The 23,621-nt window shown below is 44.7% G+C and overlaps 1 protein-coding gene across 2 annotated transcripts in view; it reads left to right on the top strand.

Annotated features, from left to right (window-relative positions):
• ABCA4 (ATP binding cassette subfamily A member 4) overlaps window positions 1-23,621 on the top strand; it is a 300,886-nt gene that overhangs the window by 130,415 nt on the left and 146,850 nt on the right. For both annotated transcript variants that reach the window (XM_068239773.1, XM_068239774.1), the window contains exons 13-15: window positions 2,948-3,153; window positions 10,099-10,275; window positions 16,997-17,219. In XM_068239773.1, coding sequence (XP_068095874.1) covers window positions 2,948-3,153; window positions 10,099-10,275; window positions 16,997-17,219 — 606 coding nt within the window. The remainder of the gene's footprint in view (window positions 1-2,947; window positions 3,154-10,098; window positions 10,276-16,996; window positions 17,220-23,621) is intronic.

A 23,621-nucleotide genomic window follows, 5' to 3' on the forward strand; every position in this document is an offset into this window, starting at 1 on the left:
AGGGATATGTGGGCTGCAATGTTTATTTACTTTAAAACAATACGCATTGCCTGGCTGTCCTGCTGATCCTTTGCCTCTGATACTTTTAGCTATAGACCCTGAACAAGCATGCAGATCAGGTGCATTTTTCAGGTGTGTGATTCAGACACTACTGGAGCCAAAGATATCAGCAGGACTGCCAGGCAACTGTTAATGTTTACAAGTAAATAATATGACATCCTCCATATCCCTTAAGATGGTTTGATCTGGTCACGTTTGATCTGGTGACTGATAGGCCACGGGGCAGCGGGACCACTAAAACTATGAATTTTAGAGAAGCAAAGTTCAATCAAATTAGGCAGGCACTAAGTTTGGTGAACTGGGATAATGTACTACAAGGGGAAGACACTGAAGGGAAATGGCAAGTTTTTAAACTTATACTCAATTAATATTGTAGTATGTATATCCCATATGGAAACAAAATATCGAGGAATAAAAAAAGGCCTCTATGGATGAATAGAAAGGTTAAAGATAAAATGAAGAGGAAAAAGAATGCCTATAAGGTCTTAAAACAGGAGGGGACCGAGGCTGCACTAAGCAATTATAAGGAGTGCAATAAAAATTGTAAAAAAGAAATTAGGCAGGCAAAGATTGAAGCTGAAAAACAAATCGCTAGGGATATCAAATCTAACCCAAAAAAGTTTTACAAGTACATTAACTCTAAAAAAAGAAAGGTTGACTGTATAGGACTCCTAAAGGATGAGGGTGGGAACTCAATGGTGGATGACCAAGGTAAGGCAGAGTTATTAAATGCTTTCTTTGCTTCTGTCTTCACAAAAGAAACAGCACTGTTAAAAATTACAGAGGTGGAAGAGTCTCAATCTTCTAACTGTAATGTTAAATACTTCACGCAGGAAGAAGTGAAGGCAAGACTAAATAAATTAAAAATAGACAAGGCACCTGGCCCGGATGGCATGCATTCTCGGGTCCTAAGGGAATTAAGTTAACCCCTTTATCTTATCTTTTTTTTCAGACTCTCTTTCAACTGGCAGAGTCCCAGTGGATTGGCGTACAGCCCACGTTTTCCCATTATTTAAGAAGGGCAAAAAATCAGATCCAGAAAATTATAGACCTGTAAGCTTAACGTCAGTTGTATGCAAACTATTTGAGGGGTTACTAAGAGATACTATACATGACTTCATACTAGAAAATAATCTTATTTCTCAGCATCAACATGGGTTTACTAAAGACAGGTCCTGTTTGACTAACATGCTCAGCTTTTATGAGGTAGTGAATGCTAATATGGATATTGGGAATGCTGTAGATGTGATATACTTGGACTTTGCAAAGGCCTTTGACACTGTTCCTCACAGAAGTCTCGTGCAAAAGTTGAGGATGCAAGGACTGGGGAAGAGTCTGTGTGCATGGATAGGGAACTGGCTAATGGACAGAAAACAAAGAGTTGTGGTCAATGGATCGTACTCAAAATGGGAGACTGTTAGCAGTGGGGTACCACAGGGGTCTGTTCTGGATCCAGTGCTCTTCAATTTATTTATTAATGACCTAGTAGATGCAGTAGTGAGCAATGTTGCTATTTTTGCAGATGATACAAAATTGTGCAGAATCATCAACTCTCAGGAAGATAGTGTAATATTGCTACAGGATCTGGATAGGATGGCTATATGGGCACATACATGGCAGATGAAATTCAATGTTGAAAAATGTAAAGTCATGCATTTTGGACGTACTAATGGTCTAGCACCATACAAAATAAATGGGATACAGTTGGGGACATCAAACTTGGAGAAGGACTTAGGAGTACTCATCGACAACAAGTTAAATAATCGTACTCAATGCCAAGCAGCTGCAGCTAAAGCTAACAAAATTTTGGGATGCATTAAAAGGGAAATAAAAACTCGAGATGCTAGCATAATATTGCCCCTGTTTAACTCTCTAGTAAGGCCACATCTGGAATATGGAATTCAGTTCTGGGCACCACATTACAAAAAAGATATTGCAGTTTTAGAGCAGGTGCAGAGACGAGCAACAAAATTGATACGTGGGATGGAAGGTCTCACTTACCAAGAAAGGGTTAGATAAACTGGGTTTATTTAGTCTAGAGAAAAGACGCCCTACAGGGGATCTAATTAACATGTATAAATACATCAGAGGGCAATATAATAGCTTGGCGAATCATGAGCTTTTTGTCCCTAGGCCTTCTCAAAGGACTAGAGGACATGATCTGCGCATGGAGGAAAAACATTTTAGCAATTTATTTAGGAAAGGGTTCTTTACAGTAAGAGTGATTAAGATGTGGAATGCATTGCCACAGGAAGTCGTTATGGCAAATTCTATACCTGCATTTAAAGGGGGCTTAGATGCTTTCCTTGCGTTGAAAGACATCCATGGCTACAATTACTAGGTAATGCCTAATGATGTTGATCCAGGGATTTTATCTGATTGCCATCTGGAGTCGGGAAGGAATTTTTCCCTTTAGGGGCTAATTGGACCATGCCTTGTAAGGGTTTTTTCGCCTTCCTCTAGATCAACACGGATATGTGAGGGAGCAGGCTGGTGTTGTACTTTATACTGGTTGAACTCGATGGATGTATGTCTTTTTTCAACCAAAATAACTGTGTAACTATGTAACTATGTCCTTTAATATAAAACCAGGCAGTTCATAAATCGATCTGAATTCTCACCTGACAAACCCAACCACTTTCACAAAGCCACTATGGGTGTACTGCATAAAATTTGGACAGTCCTTCCCTAACAAAACCGCTGGAAGTTCTGCAGTTGCTCAAGTACTGAGTAACAAAGATGGTGTCACCGATCAGAAAATAGGATTTTAGAGCAAACGCAAGTCTCACATTTTAAGCCTCAAAGGTTTAATCATCTATATTAACACAATCCTTCTAATCTGATCCAGCAATGTATGATGACTTGTTATTCTCTTGGTGTTTTGCAGTGCTTAACCTTGGATAAATTTGAAGGTCACGATGATGAGTCCCATTTAACTCATCATGCACTCTACCTATTGGAGGAGAATAAGTTCTGGGCTGGTCTTGTTTTTATGGACATGTTCCCATGGACCAATAATGTCCCTCCTCATGTGAAATACAAAATCCGCATGGATATCGATGTGGTGGAGAAGACTAACAAGATTAAAGATAGGTAGACATATTTTGTGTAGTATTCTAACTTGAATTGACGTTTTAAGAAGAGCATTTGTTGATTTATTGTTGTGGCAAATGTTTTTAGCCTGAACTGAAATACTTTGAAATGTAACGTATCAGATATCAATCATATTTGAAAACTGGTTGCTTGAAAACTGTATAATCTCATCATAACGGTAATATGAAAGTTGTTTGTGTTTAACATTCCTGGTCTGAAATGATCTTCAAGACTCTAGCTTCCCTAACTACAGTATCTAGCCCCTGACAGCATGCAAGGCAAGAGTCTAGATGTTTCAGACTTCACTGGTGGCTCAAAATGATCAATTTCTCCTACATAAATTCCTCTTGTGACGACTTCATGAAGAAACATCGATCAGTTTGTTGTATGTCTCTTCTACGCCAGTCATGATCACATGATCATACCTCACTTATGCTTGCTTTGTAAAGCCCCATACACACGCTCAGCCAAGGACGTTCTGTACAAACGAGAAGACAAATTGAAGCGATAAAAAGATACGCCTTGACGTGCACACGATAATAATACATACCGCATGACAAAACAAGCAACTTCCTTAAAGACATTTGTTTAGCATATCGGTAAAGCCCCACAGTGATGTCTCTTCACCGTAGTCGATAATAGTACATAATAGCATAATCGTACTAGATATGTGTACACAATAACAGTTTGCAGACATCTTCTCACTGTCTTTTCCAAAATCAATCCGACAGCCGGAACAATTTAACCTCTTCTTATCTGTCGTTCTTGCTCAGTCGTCCGCACATCTACACGTGCAGACTGTCGATCAATTTTCCCAAAATGTTTGATTTTCGCTCACTGTAAAAGACGGCGGTCGCGCGTGTGTATGGGGCTTAAGCTTAGAAAAACGAAGTTACAAATTATCACATGATGATGATCAGCCTATCACACACTTACACATGATTAAAGCCCAATTGATCAAATTGTTCACGTATTTTTCCATTTATTCTCCTTATGAAAATTGGCTTTTCACTGCTGACTAAGGATGGTCATTGAGGGGCAAATAGTACAAAGCCATAGAGGTCAAGATTATTTAAGGTCATGGGTATGATAGAGTACTTTAGTTTTACTTTCATTTGATTTCCGTCATGCCTCCATGAGATTGGTTCATTTCCAAGCTGTAGAAATTTGCATAAAATAAGCATTACATTTGCATCAACTCAAAATTATTTGCATCTCACTGACCATCTTTAAGATTGACATGCATAGAAATCTTTTTAGCAGATATGCAAGCAGCAATAACAAGCCGGCATAGATAATAAACTGTTCAGCTAGTGTTGGCTCTAATTTAATAAACAATTTTAAAAATTATTTATTAAAGCATTAGGAAAACCAAAGTACCCATGGCAACCAATCAGACATGTTGAAAAACACATATCCCAATAAGCTTATTTCATCAGGTACCATTTAAGTATATCTGAAAAGCTGATTCTGTGATTTTTTTTCCCCCCACTAAACCATGGCTCCATTCTGATGGCTGATTAGATCCTATTTGGGATGGATGCATGGTTTCTAAGTAACAGGATTATGGCATTTTGCCATTTTGTTGGGTGGTCTCAGGTGGAAGTATGCAAGTTAATGTGATCAAAGAAAAATAGGACTAAAATCCTCTTAGTAGGCCCCCTGACCTCAAATAATCTTGACATCTATGGCTTTGAGCATCTTTTGACAATAGCATTACCTCGAGGGTGGCTGCTGTGTTGTTTCATGTTGTCAACTCTCTTGTGTTTAAAGTGTTTTCTTTTACTGACTAAAGAACAGGAACAAGTGACTGACGGAGCTAGGGGCCTGATTCACATACTGATGGCAATATTGCTGTGCACAGGCAGCGCGCTGTAATATTACCGGCAGTAGCAGAACTACGATTCTTGGGGCCCCCCAGTGAAACTTTGATGGGGCCTCCCCAATGTGCACAACCCTTCCCTTGCCTCCCCTTAATGCCCTTCTCGGCCATGGGGCCCATCTCACAAGATTCATAGAACAATTGTGGCCATCATGATCTTCACACTCATAACAAGTGTAGCCACAAAAACGCCTGCTCTGAAGTATAGTGCCCGGTATCGGAGGAAGGGAAGGTTAGTAGATAGTGCCCCACAGCTCTGCCCCCTGCCCCTCCCCTGCAATCGCAGGTATTTCTTCCCCTCTAGTTATCCCCCCTTATTACCGGTACTAATGGCAGCAAAGTACGGCAGGTTGTGCAATTTGTGTGACCTGTGGTACATCAGTAATGCAAGTGTTGCTATGGTAATGTGCATTAGTAATGTGCGTTACTATAGCAATGCTTGTCTTGCCTATGTACTGTGGGTTGTGCTTATTGCACTACACTCGGTACACTGCTGCCGTTAGTACCGGTGCACTGCCTGCGCACAGCAATATTACCAGCAGTACGTAAATCAGGCCCCAAGTGAGCCAAGTCAGGAAACTGAGGACTTCGTAGACCAACCAGATGGGTCATCATGGAAGTTATCAAATTTAGGGGAAAATGGACCAATTAACACACCACTAAAAATGCCATTAAATCAATCAGCATCTGACAGCAAAATAAAGAAAGGTCTACACTACACAGACCTTGGTTACTATGGACACCACTATAGCTGTTCTTACTGTAAAATTAGTCTCCAGAAGTTTAAAGATGAGTAACCTGTCTTTTAGTTTCTGAAAATGACTAACCAATCTTCTTCTAATGTTTGAGTTGAATTACCTGCTACTTCCTGTTCCATGTCTACATTGTCTGCATAGTTGATCATGTGACTTCAATCAGAATTGCAGTAGCTAGAAGGTTTTCCTTACAGCAGATTGTGGACAGTTTGCCTTATATAAAGTTTACAAATACAGTTTTGTTTTCCTATGACAGAAAGTATTTGCAGATGCATTACATTAGCAGGAAGCTACTCCTGTAACACATCACTTCAGCACCGAAACTGAATGTGTAAATCAGTATTTTATATCACTGAAAAAGCAAGTAAGCCAATTATAGCTTTTTAATATAATTCATGTATATAAGAATAAGGTAATAAAGCCCCCCTACTAAAGCTATTCCGAAAACAGACAGGGCAGCATCTGGCTCGGGGGTTTTGGGGCTTCGGGGGTGGGTGGGGGGGTGAAGTAAGGGGACCCCCAGGTTACCTTTGCCCTAGTGCCTAATTACTATCTGTCCAAATCAGGGCCGGATTTACAGCTCAGGAGCCTATAGGCACATAATCTCTGGTGCCCTAAACCCCGCCCCTTAACACAGGCCACACCCCTTAATTTACACCCCCTTTTCTTAGGGGGTGGCTGGGTCTGGTTGCAGGCTGGGTCTGATAGCAGGGTCTGGGTGGCTAGGGCAGGGAGCAGACTGGGTCTGGGTGCAGGGTGACTGGGTCTAGCTGCAGTGTGGCTGGGGTAGAGTGCAGGCTGGGTCTGGGTGTAGGGTGGATGGGTCTTGGGCAAGGTGCAGGGTGGATATGAGTGCAGGGTGCTGGCTAGGTCTGAGTGCAGGGTGGCTAGGGCAGGGTGGATGGGTCTGTATGCAGGCTGGGTCTGTGTGCAGGGTGGCTGGGTATGGGGGCAGGCTGGGTATTGGGGCAGGGTGGCGGGGTCTGGGTGCAGGGTGGAGGCTGGCTTGGGCTGGGTTCAGCCTGGGTCTTGAGGGCAGGGTGGCTCGGACAGGATGAAGGCAGAGTATGGAGGCAGGGTGTCTGTGGCTGAGTGCAGACTGGCTGGGGCTGGGTGCAGGGTGGTTGGGGGCAGGGTGCAGACTGGCTGGAGCTGGGTCTTGGTGCAGGGTGGCTAGAGCAGGGTGCAGACTGAGTATGAGTGCAGGCTGGGACTGGGGGGCAGGGTGCAGGCTTAGTATAGGGGCAGGTTGGCTGGGAGCAGGCTGGGTCTGGGGTGGCAGGGGGGCGGTGGCAGGGGCATGGTGCAGGCTGGGCATGGGTGCAGGCTGGCTGGGATCAGGGTGGGTAAGGTGAAGGCTGGCTGGGCGGCTAGTGCAGGGTGGGGAAGGTGCAGGCTGGGTGGCTAGTGCAAGGGGGGGGGGGGGTGGCTAGTGCAGGCTGGGGAAGGTGCAGGCTGAGGAAGGTGCAGGCTGGGTTGCTAGTGCAAGCTGGGGAAGGTGCAGGCTGGGTGGCTGGTGCAGGCTGGGTGGCTAGTGCAGGCTGGGGAAGATGCAGGCTGGGGGGCTAGTGCAGGCTGGGGAAGGTGCAGGCTGGTGACTAGTGCAGGCTGGGTGGCTGGTGCAGGCTGGGTGGCTGGTGCAGGCTGGGTGGCTAGTGCAGGCTGGGTGGCTAGTGCAGGCTGGGTGGCTGGTGCAGGCTGGGTGGCTGGTGCAGGCTGGGTGGCTAGTGCAGGCTGGGTGGCTAGTGCAGGCTGGGTGGCTAGTGCAGGCTGGGGAAGGTGCAGGCTGGGGGGCTAGTGCAGGCTGGGGGGCTAGTGCAGGCTGGGGAAGGTGCTGGCTGGGTGGCTAGTGCAGGCTGGGTGGCTGGTGCAGGCTGGGTGGCTAGTGCAGGCTGGGTGGCTAGTGCAGGCTGGGTGGCTAGTGCAGGCTGGGGAAGGTGCAGGCTGGGGGGCTAGTGCAGGCTGGGGAAGGTGCAGGCTGGGGGGCTAGTGCAGGCTGGGTGGCTAGTGCAGGCTGGGGAAGGTGCAGGCTGGAGGGCTAGTGCAGGCTGGGGGGCTAGTGCAGGCTGGGGAAGGTGCAGGCTGGGTGGCTAGTGCAGGCTGGGTGGCTAGTGCAGGCTGGGTGGCTAGTGCAGGCTGGGGAAGGTGCAGGCTGGGGTGCTAGTGCAGGCTGGGTGGCTGGTGCAGGCTGGGTGGCTGGAGCAGGCTGGGTGGCTAGTGCAGGCTTGGTGGCTAGTGCAGGCTGGGTGGCTAGTGCAGGCTGGGGAAGGTGCAGGCTGGGTGGCTAGTGCAGGCTGGGGAAGGTGCAGGCTGGGTGGCTAGTGCAGGCTGGGGAAGGTGCAGGCTGGGTGGCTAGTGCAGGCTGGGTGGCTAGTGCAGGCTGGGTGGCTAGTGCAGGCTGGGGAAGGTGCAGGCTGGGTGGCTAGTGCAGGCTGGGGAAGGTGCAGGCTGGGTGGCTAGTGCAGGCTGGGTGGCTAGTGCAGGCTGGGGAAGGTGCAGGCTGGGTGGCTAGTGCAGGCTGGGTGGCTAGTGCAGGCTGGGGAAGGTGCAGGCTGGGTGGCTAGTGCAGGCTGGGGAAGGTGCAGGCTGGGTGGCTAGTGCAGGCTGGGTGGCTAGTGCAGGCTTGGGAAGGTGCAGGCTGGGGGGCTAGTGCAGGCTGGGGAAGGTGCAGGCTGGGTGGCTAGTGCAGGCTGGGTACCATGATAGGAGACCTCAGATCAGCGGCGACATGTAGCCTGCCTCCCTCCCTGCAGAGTGCGAGCGGAACGTTAGTATGAGAAGACTCAATGGGACTTGACATGCCTGCAATGTCCGCTTCTCTCCCCGCAGCGCGCCGAGCGTCATCTCCTAGGTAACAGTGTGTCTCCTTACTGTGACGCGCTGCCGCCAGTACGTGCAGGCGCGTCACAGTGAGGAGACACGCTGTTACCTAGGAGATGACGCTGGGAGCGCTGCAGGGAGAGAAGCTGTCATCGCTGGCATGACGGATCCCGGTGAGTCTTCTCATATCTAACGCACCGCTCGCACTCTGCGGGGAGGGAGGGAAGGAAGGGCATTAGTGAGCCGCCCATCACGGATGGTCCTGCCTGTAGGCACGTGCCTTGTGTGCCTATGGGTAAATCCGGCCCTGGTCCAAATATCTTTCAAACTTGTCTGTTAAGCCCCATACAACTTTTGTTGTGAAACAAGTTAAAAACAACAAAAAAAAAGTATTTTGCTATTGTTCAAACAGCTGATCAGACTAAGACGTCAACCCAACTGTTGGATTGACTTCTTATCAGTCTTATCAGCTGTTTGAAGAATAGCAAAATACTTTTTCAGTTGTTTCAAACGTGTTTCACAACAAAAGCTGTTTGACAATTGTGCTGCATAAAACACACCGCTGTTGAGCGTGTGAATGGGGCTTAACAGACAAGTTTTGCAGATAGTTGGTAGGTGTATATGAACCTGAAAATGACACTGGACACAATTAATAATTTGCATATTCACTTACTACTTTGGAGTGGTGCATTATGGAACTAAATTCTAGCACATGTAAAGCTGAATACATGTTGTCCTCGGTTAAAGAATGAGATAAGGACTGCAGGTTTGTTCTTAACCTGCACACTGTGCCAACTCTGTGCCCCCTGTACCTCCTCTTGCCCCCCCCCCCCCCCAAGTCCACTATGAATTTTTTGGTTGTACTTGTTCCCACAGAATCCATGCCGTTCTTAGCAGCGGGTCATTTGTAAGTCGGGCGTTCGTAAGTCAGGGAGTACCTGTGCTTGCTTAGAAATACAAAATTGTACTTGGAATAGCTTTATCAGCAATGAGTTTTTTCATTCCTTTTTGCCCTCTACAAAAATAAACAACAAAATTAGCTGATAACAAATTTGACTTGTTGGATAAAACAGCAGTAAAAAGCACTTTGCAAAACCAAAATATTTTGTGTTTGCAGAACTCATATATTTTATGAAATGAAAACGGATAGCCAGTTCTAACGTGACAACAGCTATCCCATGAGTTTATCCATCATTACACTAAAAATGTCAATAGATGTAATATTTTGGGCGCAGGGGGTGATGATGCACTGTTCATATTTCATTAATGTAGGGAGTTATAAAACATGCTACTTTTGTATTCTTCCTGTTTCATAATTACCTCAACTGTAATTGATGCACACTGTAAAATCTGTATTATAATTTGGTAGGTTTGCTTACAACGTTCCCTTATTTACAACTTTTGTTACCAGTCCTAAATTCTTTCTTGCTGTTTCTTTTGTTCTATTATTTGCTAAAAATAACTACACGTCTCTCGTTTTTTCTGCAGATATTGGGATCCAGGCCCGCGGGCCGACCCAGTGGAAGATTTTCGCTATATCTGGGGAGGTTTCGCTTACCTTCAGGACATTATCGATCATGGCATTATAAAGACCCAGACAAACAATGAAAAGATGACTGGTCTCTACCTGCAGCAGATGCCATACCCCTGCTTTGTGGACGATGTGTGAGTGGGAACGTTCACTTATGTGTTCCAGCAGGAGTTAAGGGTGAATGGGGCTGATAACGATGAACTAGCTCATGCACTTTAGATGTTTGCCCTCTGACCTTGTTTTAAGATTATTAGACCATTTCCCAGAACAGTTGTTACAAAGCATGTCTATGAGGCTCTGGCAATTATCTTTATTTCTCATATGTAGATAAAGATGAAGGGGGGAATGAGTAACTCTCAGAAGGATGAAAATGAAAGCCGCAGCATTATTAGACTGTTACAGGATAGTACTAATTGTTCACCGCTTATTATATCAGTAATCGCCAAACACTGCATTGATTCACTGCTGACCGCCAGAGCTAACCCACAGCAAGCGCTATTTATAGATGTTTACCATTTATGGATGGCAAGAAGGATTTGTGGTACAGTAATGTGACACAGAGATGGATTAAGATTAACTGGGGCCCTAGCAAGGTAGGAGATTTGGGGCCCCTTTGTGGTCTTTTTGGTAAGCTGAAGTGAAGAGAGCTCAGAGAAGGTAGCAGGTGGGCCCCTTGACACCCACTAGGTTGCCTGGTGGATGATCCTGCTCTGATGAATAAATCAGTTAATGACTTTGCCTACATTTGGACTTCAGAAAGCCATTCACAGGTCAATAATGGCTCAATAGGCCAAGTTTATTGACCCCTCTCAGATTAGAATTCGTCGCATAGTGAGCTTTTCCTATGCCACGTTGCAAACTAAATCGTGCAGTTTCCTTCTTAAACTGTTAGGAATAGGAGGAGTTAGGACGGTTTCTCAGACAGTGCAGTGTGTGAGGGAAATTGTTGTAGCTGAGGTAACCAATACATCTGCTGTATTGCATCAATTCCCAGCACTGGAAAGGTTAAGCACAGGACAGCTTCACAGGACACCTGACAGCAGGGGGGAGGAGCACTTCACAAATCATGCCTAGCCTGCACTGCGCAATCTGTAGGAGTGCTATTAAAGAACATCCAAGGTGAAAATAAAAACATTCGAGGTGAAAATAAACTGATAAGAAAAACAATTTTATCTATTCTCCTTTTCATAAAAATGACTTTTTTTTTTAGATATACCAAAGTTATATTCTTGTAATGCTGGGGGGGTCATACTTTCTGACCATCCAGCACAACGAGGCTAAGAGCTAGATAATTGAAGAGGTTACACAGGGTGCCTAGAGCAACAGCATCTCTGGGCTTCCGATATTGCTACAAATAAAACACAATGGCAGCACAGTGCGATGTTGCGCTGCCTTAGTTCGCACTGTGCTGCGTTAGCGATAGCAAGCATTCAGACAGGTACAAGACAGGACTATAGATTGGAGTGTAACTAGTAGCAACTGCAACTCACAGTCATATCCACAGAAGCAAAGCAAGCAGGCAGAATCCAAGCTATCTGGATAATGGACTTCACTGACCCACCGCGGATGCAGCGAACGTCCATCAAGCATGGAACTAGGCAATACACAATAATAATAAAAATAACAAACGGCTCAACTAACGGATAAATATATACATGTAGTCCCCGGTTTACGAACGCCCGACTTACGAACGACCCCCGATACGAATGCACACCGACCCGTCGTGATGACGTCACGCCTCCGGGGACTACCTCTTCTGCTGCCGTTTTTAATGCAGAGTAGGCGCAGCGAAAGGTAGATAGAGGACATCTCACCTGTTCCATGATGGTAGAAAGTCCCATCGTGCTGCCCAAAAGCTGCGCGGCCCGTCCTCTCTCTCCGTCCACTGTTCCCCAGCGGCTTCTTATGCGTTGCATAATGATGCAATCAGGAAAAGTCCACTAGTGGCGGCGCCTCCTAATGCGTCATTATGCGACGCATGTGAAGCCGCCGGGGGGACAGTGGATGGAGAGAGAGGACGGGCCGCGCAGCTTCCGGGCAGCACGATGGGTCCTTCTACCGCTGTGGAACAGGTGAAATGTCCTCTATCTACCTTCTGCTGCGCCTTCTCTGCATTAAAAGTGGGGGCAAAGGGGGCTGTCCCATCTTAAGGACAGATTCAGGTTAAGAACGAGCCGACAGTCCCTATCTCGCTCGTTAACCGAGGACTACCTATATTAGCAAGTCTGCATATATATTTATCAAGAACTAGCTAAAGCACAAGTAATAAGGTCGCATAGAACTACAATAACTGAACTATACAGAGTAACAAGGTGCCCAGCAGATCAGCGTACTGACCACTATGACGGGCGGGGTATGAAATAGGAGGCAGACTTTTATGCTGGTATCAGCCAATGGATGCAGGTATGCAAATCTCCACACAGCTGAATGGTAATCACTCAATCCTGAGCTGGCTTAATTACCATTTGCTAGCTGGCTGTGAATGCAAAGGACTCCCATAAGAAATAAATGCAGTATTATGTAACATGCATGCAGGAAATCCAGGCCTATCTGGCCGCAGCTCAGCTGCAACAAGCAATTGGTGGAATGATGACAGCATCCTGAGCTGCCCAGAACTGCAGAGAGATTGCAAATGACAATGAGACCCATTGCAAATGCACAACCGAATGCAAGCAAATAAGCCAGAACTGTCCATTTGCAGCTCCACTGCAACAGACAGAACACTCTACAGGAGGGATCCTTACAATTTTATATTGAAATCTAGTTTTTAAGTTTTAACTCTTTCATTGTCTCTGCTCAAAGATACCTCCATTGAAGTATGCTAGAGCTCAAATTAATTAATTATTGACCCTTTTTACGTTTTCCTGCTCCAGGAAGCCATTTACTGACAGTAAAGTGTTTTATGGCTGTAATTACTTATCAGTGAGGGTTATGCTATAGTCTGACCCAGTCCGATCCAGTCCCGACCTGGATAGAAACTGTCACTTGCATACCTGATGTTTAGCTCTTTCAGACAGAGAAAGAAAAAAAGGAACACAGCCTAGTTATTTGTGCGATTGACACATGTCTATCTCATCACGCCACATGTCACCTCGGTTGTCTTTTTAGCACTCCTTACTCTGTGGCAGCTTAGAAATGGATTTGCAGTTTTCTTAACTGCAGTGCAGCTCTAGAAATTCAAGCTAAACTGACACTATTAAATAGGACTTAAGAAGTTTCTTATTATCATGCAGAACAGTTCTGCTGGTTAGAACTGTTTAAGAAGAAAAAACTGTTGGTAATGCTTTGATAAATATGGCCCATAGATCCTTATTTAATTCACTTTTTCTCCTGACTTTTCACTTAGGTGATATTTTTCACCTTGTCATAAAATAAATTTTAAACCACCAGCAAGCAAGAAAATACTCAAAATAATTTTGACAGTACTTCTTCACCAACATTTGGGTACTTTTTTAATTGTAAAATGCTGAAAAGTTAGAAGATGAAAATTATCTCCTAGCAGATAACTCAGAAGAAAAAAGTTAATTGCTTATGGGCCATACTCCCTTATTCAATTCACTTCTCCTAAGTTTTCTCCTTAAGTGATATTTTCAACCCATGTATATATCTAATCAGCAGTTGTAATAAGGTGTGGAAGCAGTACTGCACAGGCAATCAAAATAGGGCATTAGATACAAATGCTTAACCACTTGAGGACCCACCCTTTACCTCCCCTTAAGGACCAGCGCTGTTTTAGCTGATCTGTGCTGGGTGGGCTGTGTAGCCCCCAGCACAGATCAGGGTGCAGGCAGAGCGACCAGATCGCCCCCCTTTTTTCCCCACTAGGGGGATGATGTGCTGGGGGGTCTGATCGCTCCTGCCTGCCTGGGTGTTGCGGGGGGGGGCACCTCAAAGCCCCCCTCCGCGGCGAAATTCCCCCCTCCCTCTCATCCCTGTCCCCCCTGGCAATCTGGGCTGCACAGGACGCTATCAGTCCTGTGCAGCCAGTGACAGGCTGTCCCCTGTCACATGGCGGCGATCCCCGGCCGCTGATTGGCCGGGGGTCGCCGATTTGCCTTACGGCACTGCTGCGCAGCAGCGCCGTACGATGTAAACAAAGCGGATTATTTCCGCTTGTGTTTACATTTAGCCTGCGAGACGCGATCGGCGGCCCGCAGGCTATTCACGGAGCCCCCCACCGTGAATTGACAGGAAGCAGCCGCTCGCGCGAGCGGCTGCTTCCTGATTAATTAGCCTGCAGCCGGCGACGCAGAACTGCGTCGCTGGTCCTGCAGCTGCCACTTTGCCGACGCGCGTTATGAGTGCGCGGTCGGCAAGTGGTTAAAGGGAACCTTAACCCTGGGAGAAAAAATAAGTTTCACTTACCTGGGGCATCTGCCAGCCCCCTGCAACCGTCCTGTGCTCTCGACATCAGTCATGTCTCCTCCGGTCCCCCGCTTATTTTTTTCCAGAGTTAAAGAGAAACTCCGACCAAGAATTGAACTTTATCCCAATCAGTAGCTGATACCCCCTTTTACATGAGAAATATATTCCTTTTCACAAACAGACTATCTGGACGCTGTATGGCTGATATTGTGGTGAAACCCCTCCCACAAAGAAATTCTGAGTACGTACTCTTGGCAGTTTCCTGTCTGTGAACCTTGCTGCATTGTGGGAAATAGCTGTTTACAGCTATTTCCAACTGCCAAAAAAAGCATGCAGCAGCTACATCACCTGCCAACAGTAAAAATGTCACCATGTAATAAATGTCAGAATGTAAATCAGGGACTTAAAAGATTTTACAAACACTGACTAAATCATTTATACATAATTATTGTAAAAATGAAGCACTTTTTTTGTTACATTATTTTCACTGGAGTTCCTCTTTAAGGTTCCCTTTAAAGGACCACTATCACGAAAAAAGTATGCAGTTAAAATCTGATCAAACCGGCTTTGGGCCAGTCTATCTCCTCATGGGGGATTCTCAGGGTTTTCTTTGTTTTCAACATCATTTACTGAACAACAGTTGCAAAGTATAACTGTCAAAATAATGTGCAAGTGAGTAAGGAGGCTGGCTGGTACCTTACTATTTGGGCAGTTAACTGCTGTTCAGGAAATGCTGTTGAAAACAAAGAAAACCCTGAGAATCCCCCATGAAGAGATGGACTGGCCCAAATCCTGTCGGTTCTGTCAGATTTTAACTGCCTATTTTTTTTATCGATAGTGGTGCTTTAAAGGGAACCTGAAGAAAGAGGCATATGGAGGCTGCCCTATTTGTTTCCTTTTATACAGTACTGGTCTCCTGGCAGTCCTGATGGTCATTCTGTCATTGGTAGTGCCTGAATCACACACCTGAAACAAGCATGCAACTTGTCAGATAAATCCGATCTGCATACTTGTTCAGTGTCTATGGCTATTAGAGGCAGAGGATCAGCAGAACTTGCTAGGCAACTGGTATTATTTAAAAGGAAATAATATGGCAGCCTCCATATCCCTATCATTGCAGGTTCCCTTTAATGTAAGTTCATGCTGAAATCTGATAAAAACAAGATCTTGGGCAGACTTTGCTGTCCCTCTCATCCGGGCGACATAGTACCAAAATGAATGTCTACAACTGCAAAGTAGATGTTGCATGCTTTTACCACCCCCAGAGATACAGGATATTAAGCCCTCCACAAATGATATAGCTAGTGTCCAGCTGGCATACACACCCAGCAAATTTCCATTACATGATAGATCATTTCATTTCTTGGCCCATCCCATGTTTTTCTTCTACATCCACAATGGATTCTTTTGTGTGCAATTGTGGATACAAATTCAGGTTAATTTAAAACCTTTAGAAATGATGAGTTCACCTGTGTCACACTGCCTAGTAGGCTATGAGAAAATGTTGTACTAAATAATTTTGTCAAGAGTGCCATACAGTCCATTGTTCCTGTCTCAGTAGCTCATATGTACTTGGACTTGTTGTAGGCTGAAGCCTTTTACCAGAATGCCTTTTAAGAATATCACAGTATCTACATAAACACGAATATACTGGAAAGTTATAAAGCTTCCACTAATATGTTGGCCTGAATGGAACTGATTGCTGAAACCACAAAACTAAGCAATGTAGGGTCACCCCACCGCAACTGGTCTGCCATGCCATGACATCCAAAGGAGAATCCAGTACACTCTAATTAAGGTTTCATTCATGCAAATGATTTGGCCACCATCAACAGTTTTTTCACAATTGATTAGCTTTAATTCCGTCAGTCTATTTAATATGATGACTAATGATAGTTGTGTATTTAGTTCTTCTACTTATGCCCTATTTGCTGTTCATTCATGCATTCATTCATATTCTTTGTACTTATGAACTGTAAAAGCATTGCTATAAGGTGACTATACCATAGATGATGACAGTCAACCGTGCAAAAATGATCCAATCCAGGCAGCCAATAGGTTCCTATGGTCGAGCCTTTATCTTTTGCTGAATGCCAAAATGAAGAGGGAGGAGTCTCTGAACACTTCTGGTGCCACTGTGCATTCTTCTTTCAGGCTAAGGGAAGTGATGATCCATCCAATAACAAACTACTCCAGCCTCTAACCCTTAGAGCATTTCCCCAGGAGGCTGCCCTTCTTATAAGATCATTTCCCAGTTTGGTTGAAATCAACCCAATAGGGTGCTTGTGTTCTTGAGCTTTTGGCTGGCTAAAGATTCATAAGTCTGAATAATAAAATAGTGAAATTACTGAGTTATCAGATAATAAGCAGTTTACCCGAGCTAAATATGACTGTAAACAGTGTCAACTAACATGGGCACTTTAGGAGTACCGTGTGCATCTATGCATGATTTGTGATTCTTAATGTTTTTTTTTCTCTCTTTGCTGGCAGGTTTATGATAACACTGAACCGTTGCTTCCCAATTTTCATGGTCTTGTCTTGGATCTACTCCATCTCTATGCTGGTGAAGGACATTGTTCTGGAAAAAGAACTACGTCTGAAAGAGACGTTGAAAAACTTAGGTGTCACTAATGATGTCATCTGGTTGACATGGTTCATTGACAGTTTCAGTGTCATGACGTTGAGTACCTTTCTTCTCACCCTTGTAATAGTGGTAAGTCCAAACACTGTGAACCATTCATCTCTTGGGTTGTAGTTTAAAGAATTGTGTGAAGCAGCAGAAACATGCCAATTGCTTGTATTAGGTGTGGAATAGTCTTGGATCAGCACTACATCAGATATAACAGGTAGAAATTCAATTTACTGAACCCTAATAAAACATGTACATTGACTTTTATTTTTATTCAACCCTGACAAAGTCAATACACTTGTGATTACCCCAGACTTAAAGGAAACCTGTAGGGGAAAAGGTGCTGAATGTTGGTACTTACCTAGGGAGAGGGAAGCCTCTTCATAATCCAGAGGGGCTTCCACCGCCAGGCTCTTCCTCACCGTTCCTCTGCTGGGTCCAGCCAAAAACCATTGAGCACTTGTTGATGGCTTGCGCATTCACAGTAACACAAACTCACTTGGGTTCTGCTGAAAAAGCCAAGGCCGATCGGGTCTGTGCTACTGAACAAGCGCAAGATGCCTGTGCAGTAGCACAGGCCCGATCAGGCTCAGCTTCTTCTGCCGAAGCCTGAGCGGGTATGTGCTACTGAGCAGGTGCAGTGTGGCCGCGCTTCAGGAGTCCCATCACTGGAATGGCCTAATGGAGGAGGGCGGAGGAAGCCTCTTTAGGATTCCGAGGCTTCTCTCTCCCAAGGTAGGTATATAACTTTTTTGTTTAATATACAGTTTGCACTCTTGCAAGTGGATTGCACTCTTGCTTTGCAGTGCTCGATCCCCAATTTGAATCCCACTTTCTGCGTTTGTATTTTCTCCCCATGTCTGCGTTGGTTTCTTCGGGGCACTCCAGCTTCCCTTGTGAGTAGATGGATTAATCCAAAATCCGTCATATGTGCCACATTTCTATTGCCTACTCTAAGTAGCAGGATATATATATAGGAAAAAAGTAATTTATGGTGCATTTTACTCTGCACTTGTAAAAGAATCCGCACTGACTGTATGGTAAAAGAGTCCAATCTTTATTTCAGCATGGTTACAGACAGAGACATGAAAGCTCACGCATATCAGAGCTGCAATCACTCCTTAGTCATAGCTAAAAATGCTCTCGCAGGAGCAGCAATTTAAAGGCACAGGTTAACGCCCACATGGGTGGATCAGAACAATTAAAATGCAAGCTCGCAAAAATGCTCAAGTTAAGAACATGTGAACACAGAGCAATCTATGAGAAAATTGCAAAGTGCAGCAGCTATATAAAATATCTGAAAAAAGGGGGAGGGAGGAAGAAAACTACTCCTCAACCTCATATTGTAAAATAAACTTACATCCCACCTTGGATTTAATCCAGCCAGTATTTGTGTCCCCAGCTGCCAAATGTAGTATGTTACACGTCTGAGGAGAGCCCTCTGATTATTTACCCCCCCCCCCCCCATATCACCACGTTGCAAAGTGATGGGACACCTTGGAGCCTCCTAAATTCTCCTGTGAAGGGCCTCTATAATATGATACCAGAGGCAGACATAAGCCCGTGCAGGTCATGCAGCCGCACAGGGGCCCCTTGTCTTCTAGGGCCCATGCTATTGCACCAGTTAGGGCCTGATTAACCTCTAGGCTTTACTCCATGTATTTCTCTCTGAACCTCCAGAGAAACATCGATAATAAGTTGTGCCCCGTTTAAAATGTGTGCTACATTAATACAGTGCCTAGAGAATGTGACCTAGGTTCATGTACTTTTATCTTATCGGCATCGTTTGGATCCAACCAGGATCTGTTATAACCACGCCCACTTGAATGGGGCCCACTTCATTTATTTTGCACAAGGGCCCATCGTTGGCTTTGTCCGCCACTGTATAATACAGTATAATATAATACAGTATGGTGGGTGCACAAGTCACAAACTCAGAAAAAAGGGTTTCTGAGCATCATAGATGTCCTACACATAGAATTTTGGGGCTCCAGGGTGTCCGGTCACTTTGCAATGTGGTGGTGATATGAGTTCCTGCTGTTCTTTGCAATTTTCTCATAGATTGCTGTATGTGTTCACATGTTCGTAACTTGAGCTCTTTTAGTACTTCTGTGCACAATTTTGTATTTTTAATTGATTGCAAGTTTGCATTTTTAATTGTCTTGATCTGTCCATGTGGGTATTAACCTGGGCCTTTAAATTGCTGGACATTGGACTCTTTTTACCTAATAAATGGTATCATCCTGATTTAAAACTTCTTGTTTTTACCTTACAGCGAGAGTGAATTATTTTATAAGTGCTTATACCTAGTCCAACTGAACCTTTGTCCTGCTCCTGGTTGGTTGCAGAAAGTGGTGAGCGGTGTTAATCTTTCTATCCATGCATTTTACTCTAGGACCAATGTACAACTAATAAATGTGTATGTTACATTTTTTTTAATGTTTGCAATATTGGTCCTGGTCACATGACCACATTTTTAGATAAGATTTTTGCTGCAGAAGCCTTATTTGATACAAAGAAGGGAGCATCTGGGCACTCTACACAATCAGATGGTATATTTAGAGATCTGTGGGTAGAGCTGGATTCTGAGTACAATGTTCTGTAGAAATGAATGCAGGCATTGTTTCACATTACCTGTGTCTGACCTCTGAGTGACAAATATTAAGAAGCATGTTGGAGACATTTTCCCTTCACAGGTGCCTCACACATATTTCTGTACAGTCTGGAGACATGTGTTGCCTGACGTGTATTGTCGGAATGGCTGAATGAGTACCTGCAAGCTTTACATTTTCTCAGAATTTCATTCAGAAGAAATATGCTTTCTACATTCCAACACATGCCTAGATTCAGACTTGATTATCCTCCTTGTTGTTGGTCATGGTCAGATGTGACTGATAAGGCACGTAGTAGAGAATAGAGAGCAAGGGTAGACAGCCTGTAATTCTGCATGTCTTGTAGCACTATGAAGCACAATGGAGATGGCTGTATTTCGGGGGTTGTGCTGCCTCAAGCACTCTTGAGTGATGACCCCTCCATCACCCCTCCCCATATCTGCATGATATGTTTACCTATGCTAGAGGGCTTTTCTATTTTTAAATTATGGTCATTTGCAAACACAAATATTACAGTGGTGATCAGCCTGTTCAGGGGTGTAACTAGAGGGGATCAGCCCCTGCGATTGCAGTGGGGCCCAGAGCTGTGTTGCCCCTGGGGCCCCATCTACTAACCTTCCCTTCCTCCAATTTAGGGGACTGTACTTCAGATCAGGTGTTTTTGTGGCTACACATGCTATGGGTGTGAAGATCATGATCATGATCAAGAAAAACACCTGCTACCTACAGTAAAATATGGTGGTGGTTCCGTCATGCTGTGGGGCTGTGTGCCCAGGGACTGGGAATCTTGTCAAAGTTGAGGGACGCATGGATTCCACTCAGTATCAGCAGATTCTGGAGACCAATGTCCATGATTCAGTGACAAAGCTGAAGCTGCGCCGGGGCTGGATCTTTGAACAAGACAACGACACTAAACACTGCTCAAAATCCACTAAGGCATTCATGCAGAGGAACAAGAACAACGTTCTGGAATGGCCACCTCAGTCCCCAGACCTGAATATAATTGAAAATCTGTGGTGTGAGTTAAAGAGATCTGTCCGTGTTTGGAAGCCATCAAACTGAATGAAGTAGAGATGTTTTGTAAACAGGAATGTTCCAAAATAGCTTCAACAAGAATCCAGACTCTCATTGGAACCTACAGGAAGCTAACATTTCTGCAAAAAGAGGCTCTACTAAATATTGATTTAATTTCTTTTTTGTGGTGCCCAAATTTATGCACCTGCCTATTTTTATTTAAACAATTATTGTGCACTTTCTATAAGTCCTATAAACTTCATTTCACTTCTCAAATATCACTGTGTGTGTCTCCTATATGATATATTGAACTGACATTTTTTATCGTAACAACCAATGATTTATACAGGAAAATCATGACTATTAAAGAGAAACTGAAGCAAAAAAAAAAAATTATGATATAATGAATTGGTTGTGTAATACGGATAATTACTAGAAGATTGGTAGCAAAGAAAATATTCTCACATTTTTATTTTCAGTTATATAGTGTTTTTTTATAACATTGCATCATTCTCTAATATGTACTGTTTACACAACACTCAGTTTTCTAAATGTTTTTACAGAGCAGGCTGTGAACTATTGACCTGTCCTCTGGCAGAGCAAAAAAAAATCCTTGACTGACAACTCGGATAACAACCTTCAGAACTCGGAGCTCTTTGCGACTTTGAGAGTCTTAGAGCTCAATGGCTTTTTTGCATAGATAACAACTGGAGTCTCTTAACTCTTCCTGTACTGGAAACAACATTAGACTTATGTCTCTGCTCTTAAAGGGACTTCGAGCAGTGCAGTAACTATGGAAAGATGCACATCATTTTAAAGCTCTCTTTCTCCTCTTTCCAATGACATATAAACCGCCACCCTACGCCTTTTAGTTTTCGCTATTTTCGCGATTGAAATTGCCGCGGCCGCGATTTCGATCGCGAAAATAGAGAAAACTAAAAGGCGTAGGGCAACGATGTAGGTGTCGTCAGAAAGAGGAGAAAGAGAGCTTTAAAATGATATCCATCAAGCCATAGTTATATTGTATTACACAGGGCGACTTTTTGTCAAAGTCAGCAGCTGCATTCAGCAGAATGGAGCTGCTGACACTGGGGAAAGTGTCGTCCTGTGTAATACAATATAACTATGGCTTGATGGATATCATTTTAACCACTTGAGGACCCACCCTTTACCCCCCCTTAAGGACCAGCGCTGTTTGTTTGGATCTGTGCTGGGTGGGCTCTGCAGCCCCCAGCACAGATCCGCGGCCACACAGAGCGATCAGATCGCCCCCCTTTTTTCCCCACTAGGGGGATGATGTGCAGGGGGGGTCTGATCGCTCCTCCTGTCTGGCATGTTGCGGGGGGGGGCACCTCAAAGCCCCCCCCGCGGCGACATTCTCCCCCCTCCCTCTCCTACCTGCTCCCCCCGGAGATCTGGGCTGCACAGGACGCTATCCGTCCTGTGCAGCCAGTGACAGGCTGTCTTCTGTCACATGGCGGCGATCCCCGGCCGCTGATTGGCCGGGGATCGCCGATCTGCCTTACGGCGCTGCTGCGCAGCAGCGCCGTACAAATGTAAACAAAGCGGATTATTTCCGCTTGTGTTTACATCTAGCCTGCGAGCCGCCATCGGCGGCCCGCAGGCTATTCACGGAGCCCCCCGCCGTGATTTGACAAGAAGCAGCCGCTCGCGCGAGCGGCTGCTTCTTGATTAATTAAGCTGCAGCTGGCGACGCAGTACTGCGTCGCTGGTCCTGCAGCTGCCACTTTGCCGACGCACGGTATAAGCGTGCGGTCGGCAAGTGGTTAAAGCTCTCTTTCTCCTCTTTCTGACGACACCTAAATCGTTGCCCTACACCTTTTAGTTTTCTCTATTTTCGCGATCGAAATCACGGTCGCGGCAATTTCAATCGCGAAAATAGCGAAAACTAAAAGACGTAGGGTGGTGGTTTATATATCATTGGAAAGAGGAGAAAGAGAGCTTTAAAATGATGTGCATCTTTCCATAGTTTCTGCACTGCTCGGAGTCCCTTTAATGTTTTATTTCTGAGCTGTACTACAGATACAAATCATTATATCATAATTTTTTTTTCGCTTTTTGCTTATTACTATTATGTTTTCTAGAAAAAAGTAACAGTCGCACCTGGTGATGCATTACTCCATTCAAGTGAAAGTAACTGATTTTCCTGTGTGGAAAATATGATTGCTTATTTATAAACCTGGCATTATAAAAGTACAATCATAATTCCAAATACATAGAGCAGTGTTGATCTCTTAATAGGCCTATTAATAAGCTATGAGCAGCTGTTTATGCAAGGCTTGACTGCTGGATGGTGGCTGTTGGCTAGGTACTGAGCATTCTGGCCTTGCATCTCTGTCTATGGGGTCTTGGGTATGAACTCTTCCTAGGACATTTTCTGCATGGCGTTACCTCCAGTGTGTTTATCAACAGTGCTTTACAGTGTTCATAGTGCTGTGGTTTCCTGTCTCCCAAGAGAAGCTCACAATCTAATCCCTACCATAATCAAAACCATAACAGTGTAGGGTTAATTGTGGAGTGAACCACTGAACTTACCAGTATAATTTCTGGAATGTGGTAGGAAACTAAAATGCTCTGAGGAAACCCACGCAAGTATCCAGTGGCGTAGCTAAGGAGCTATGGGCCCCAGTGCAAGTTTTACAATGGACCACCTTAGCACTCTATACATAACAATTGATACAACGCATCAAATCTGCCAAGGACATCCACAGGGCCAGAGGTGCAAGAAGGGGATGGGGAACAGTTTGTTAATGATTACTAATATGCAAAGCACCGCTAAAAAGTGATTATTACCAGCACAGAACCCATAAAGAGCTAATACTGCAGTTGAGGAGGGGCC

The sequence above is a fragment of the Hyperolius riggenbachi genome, chromosome 6 (genome assembly GCF_040937935.1).
Source record: "Hyperolius riggenbachi isolate aHypRig1 chromosome 6, aHypRig1.pri, whole genome shotgun sequence".
NCBI lineage: Eukaryota > Metazoa > Chordata > Amphibia > Anura > Hyperoliidae > Hyperolius > Hyperolius riggenbachi.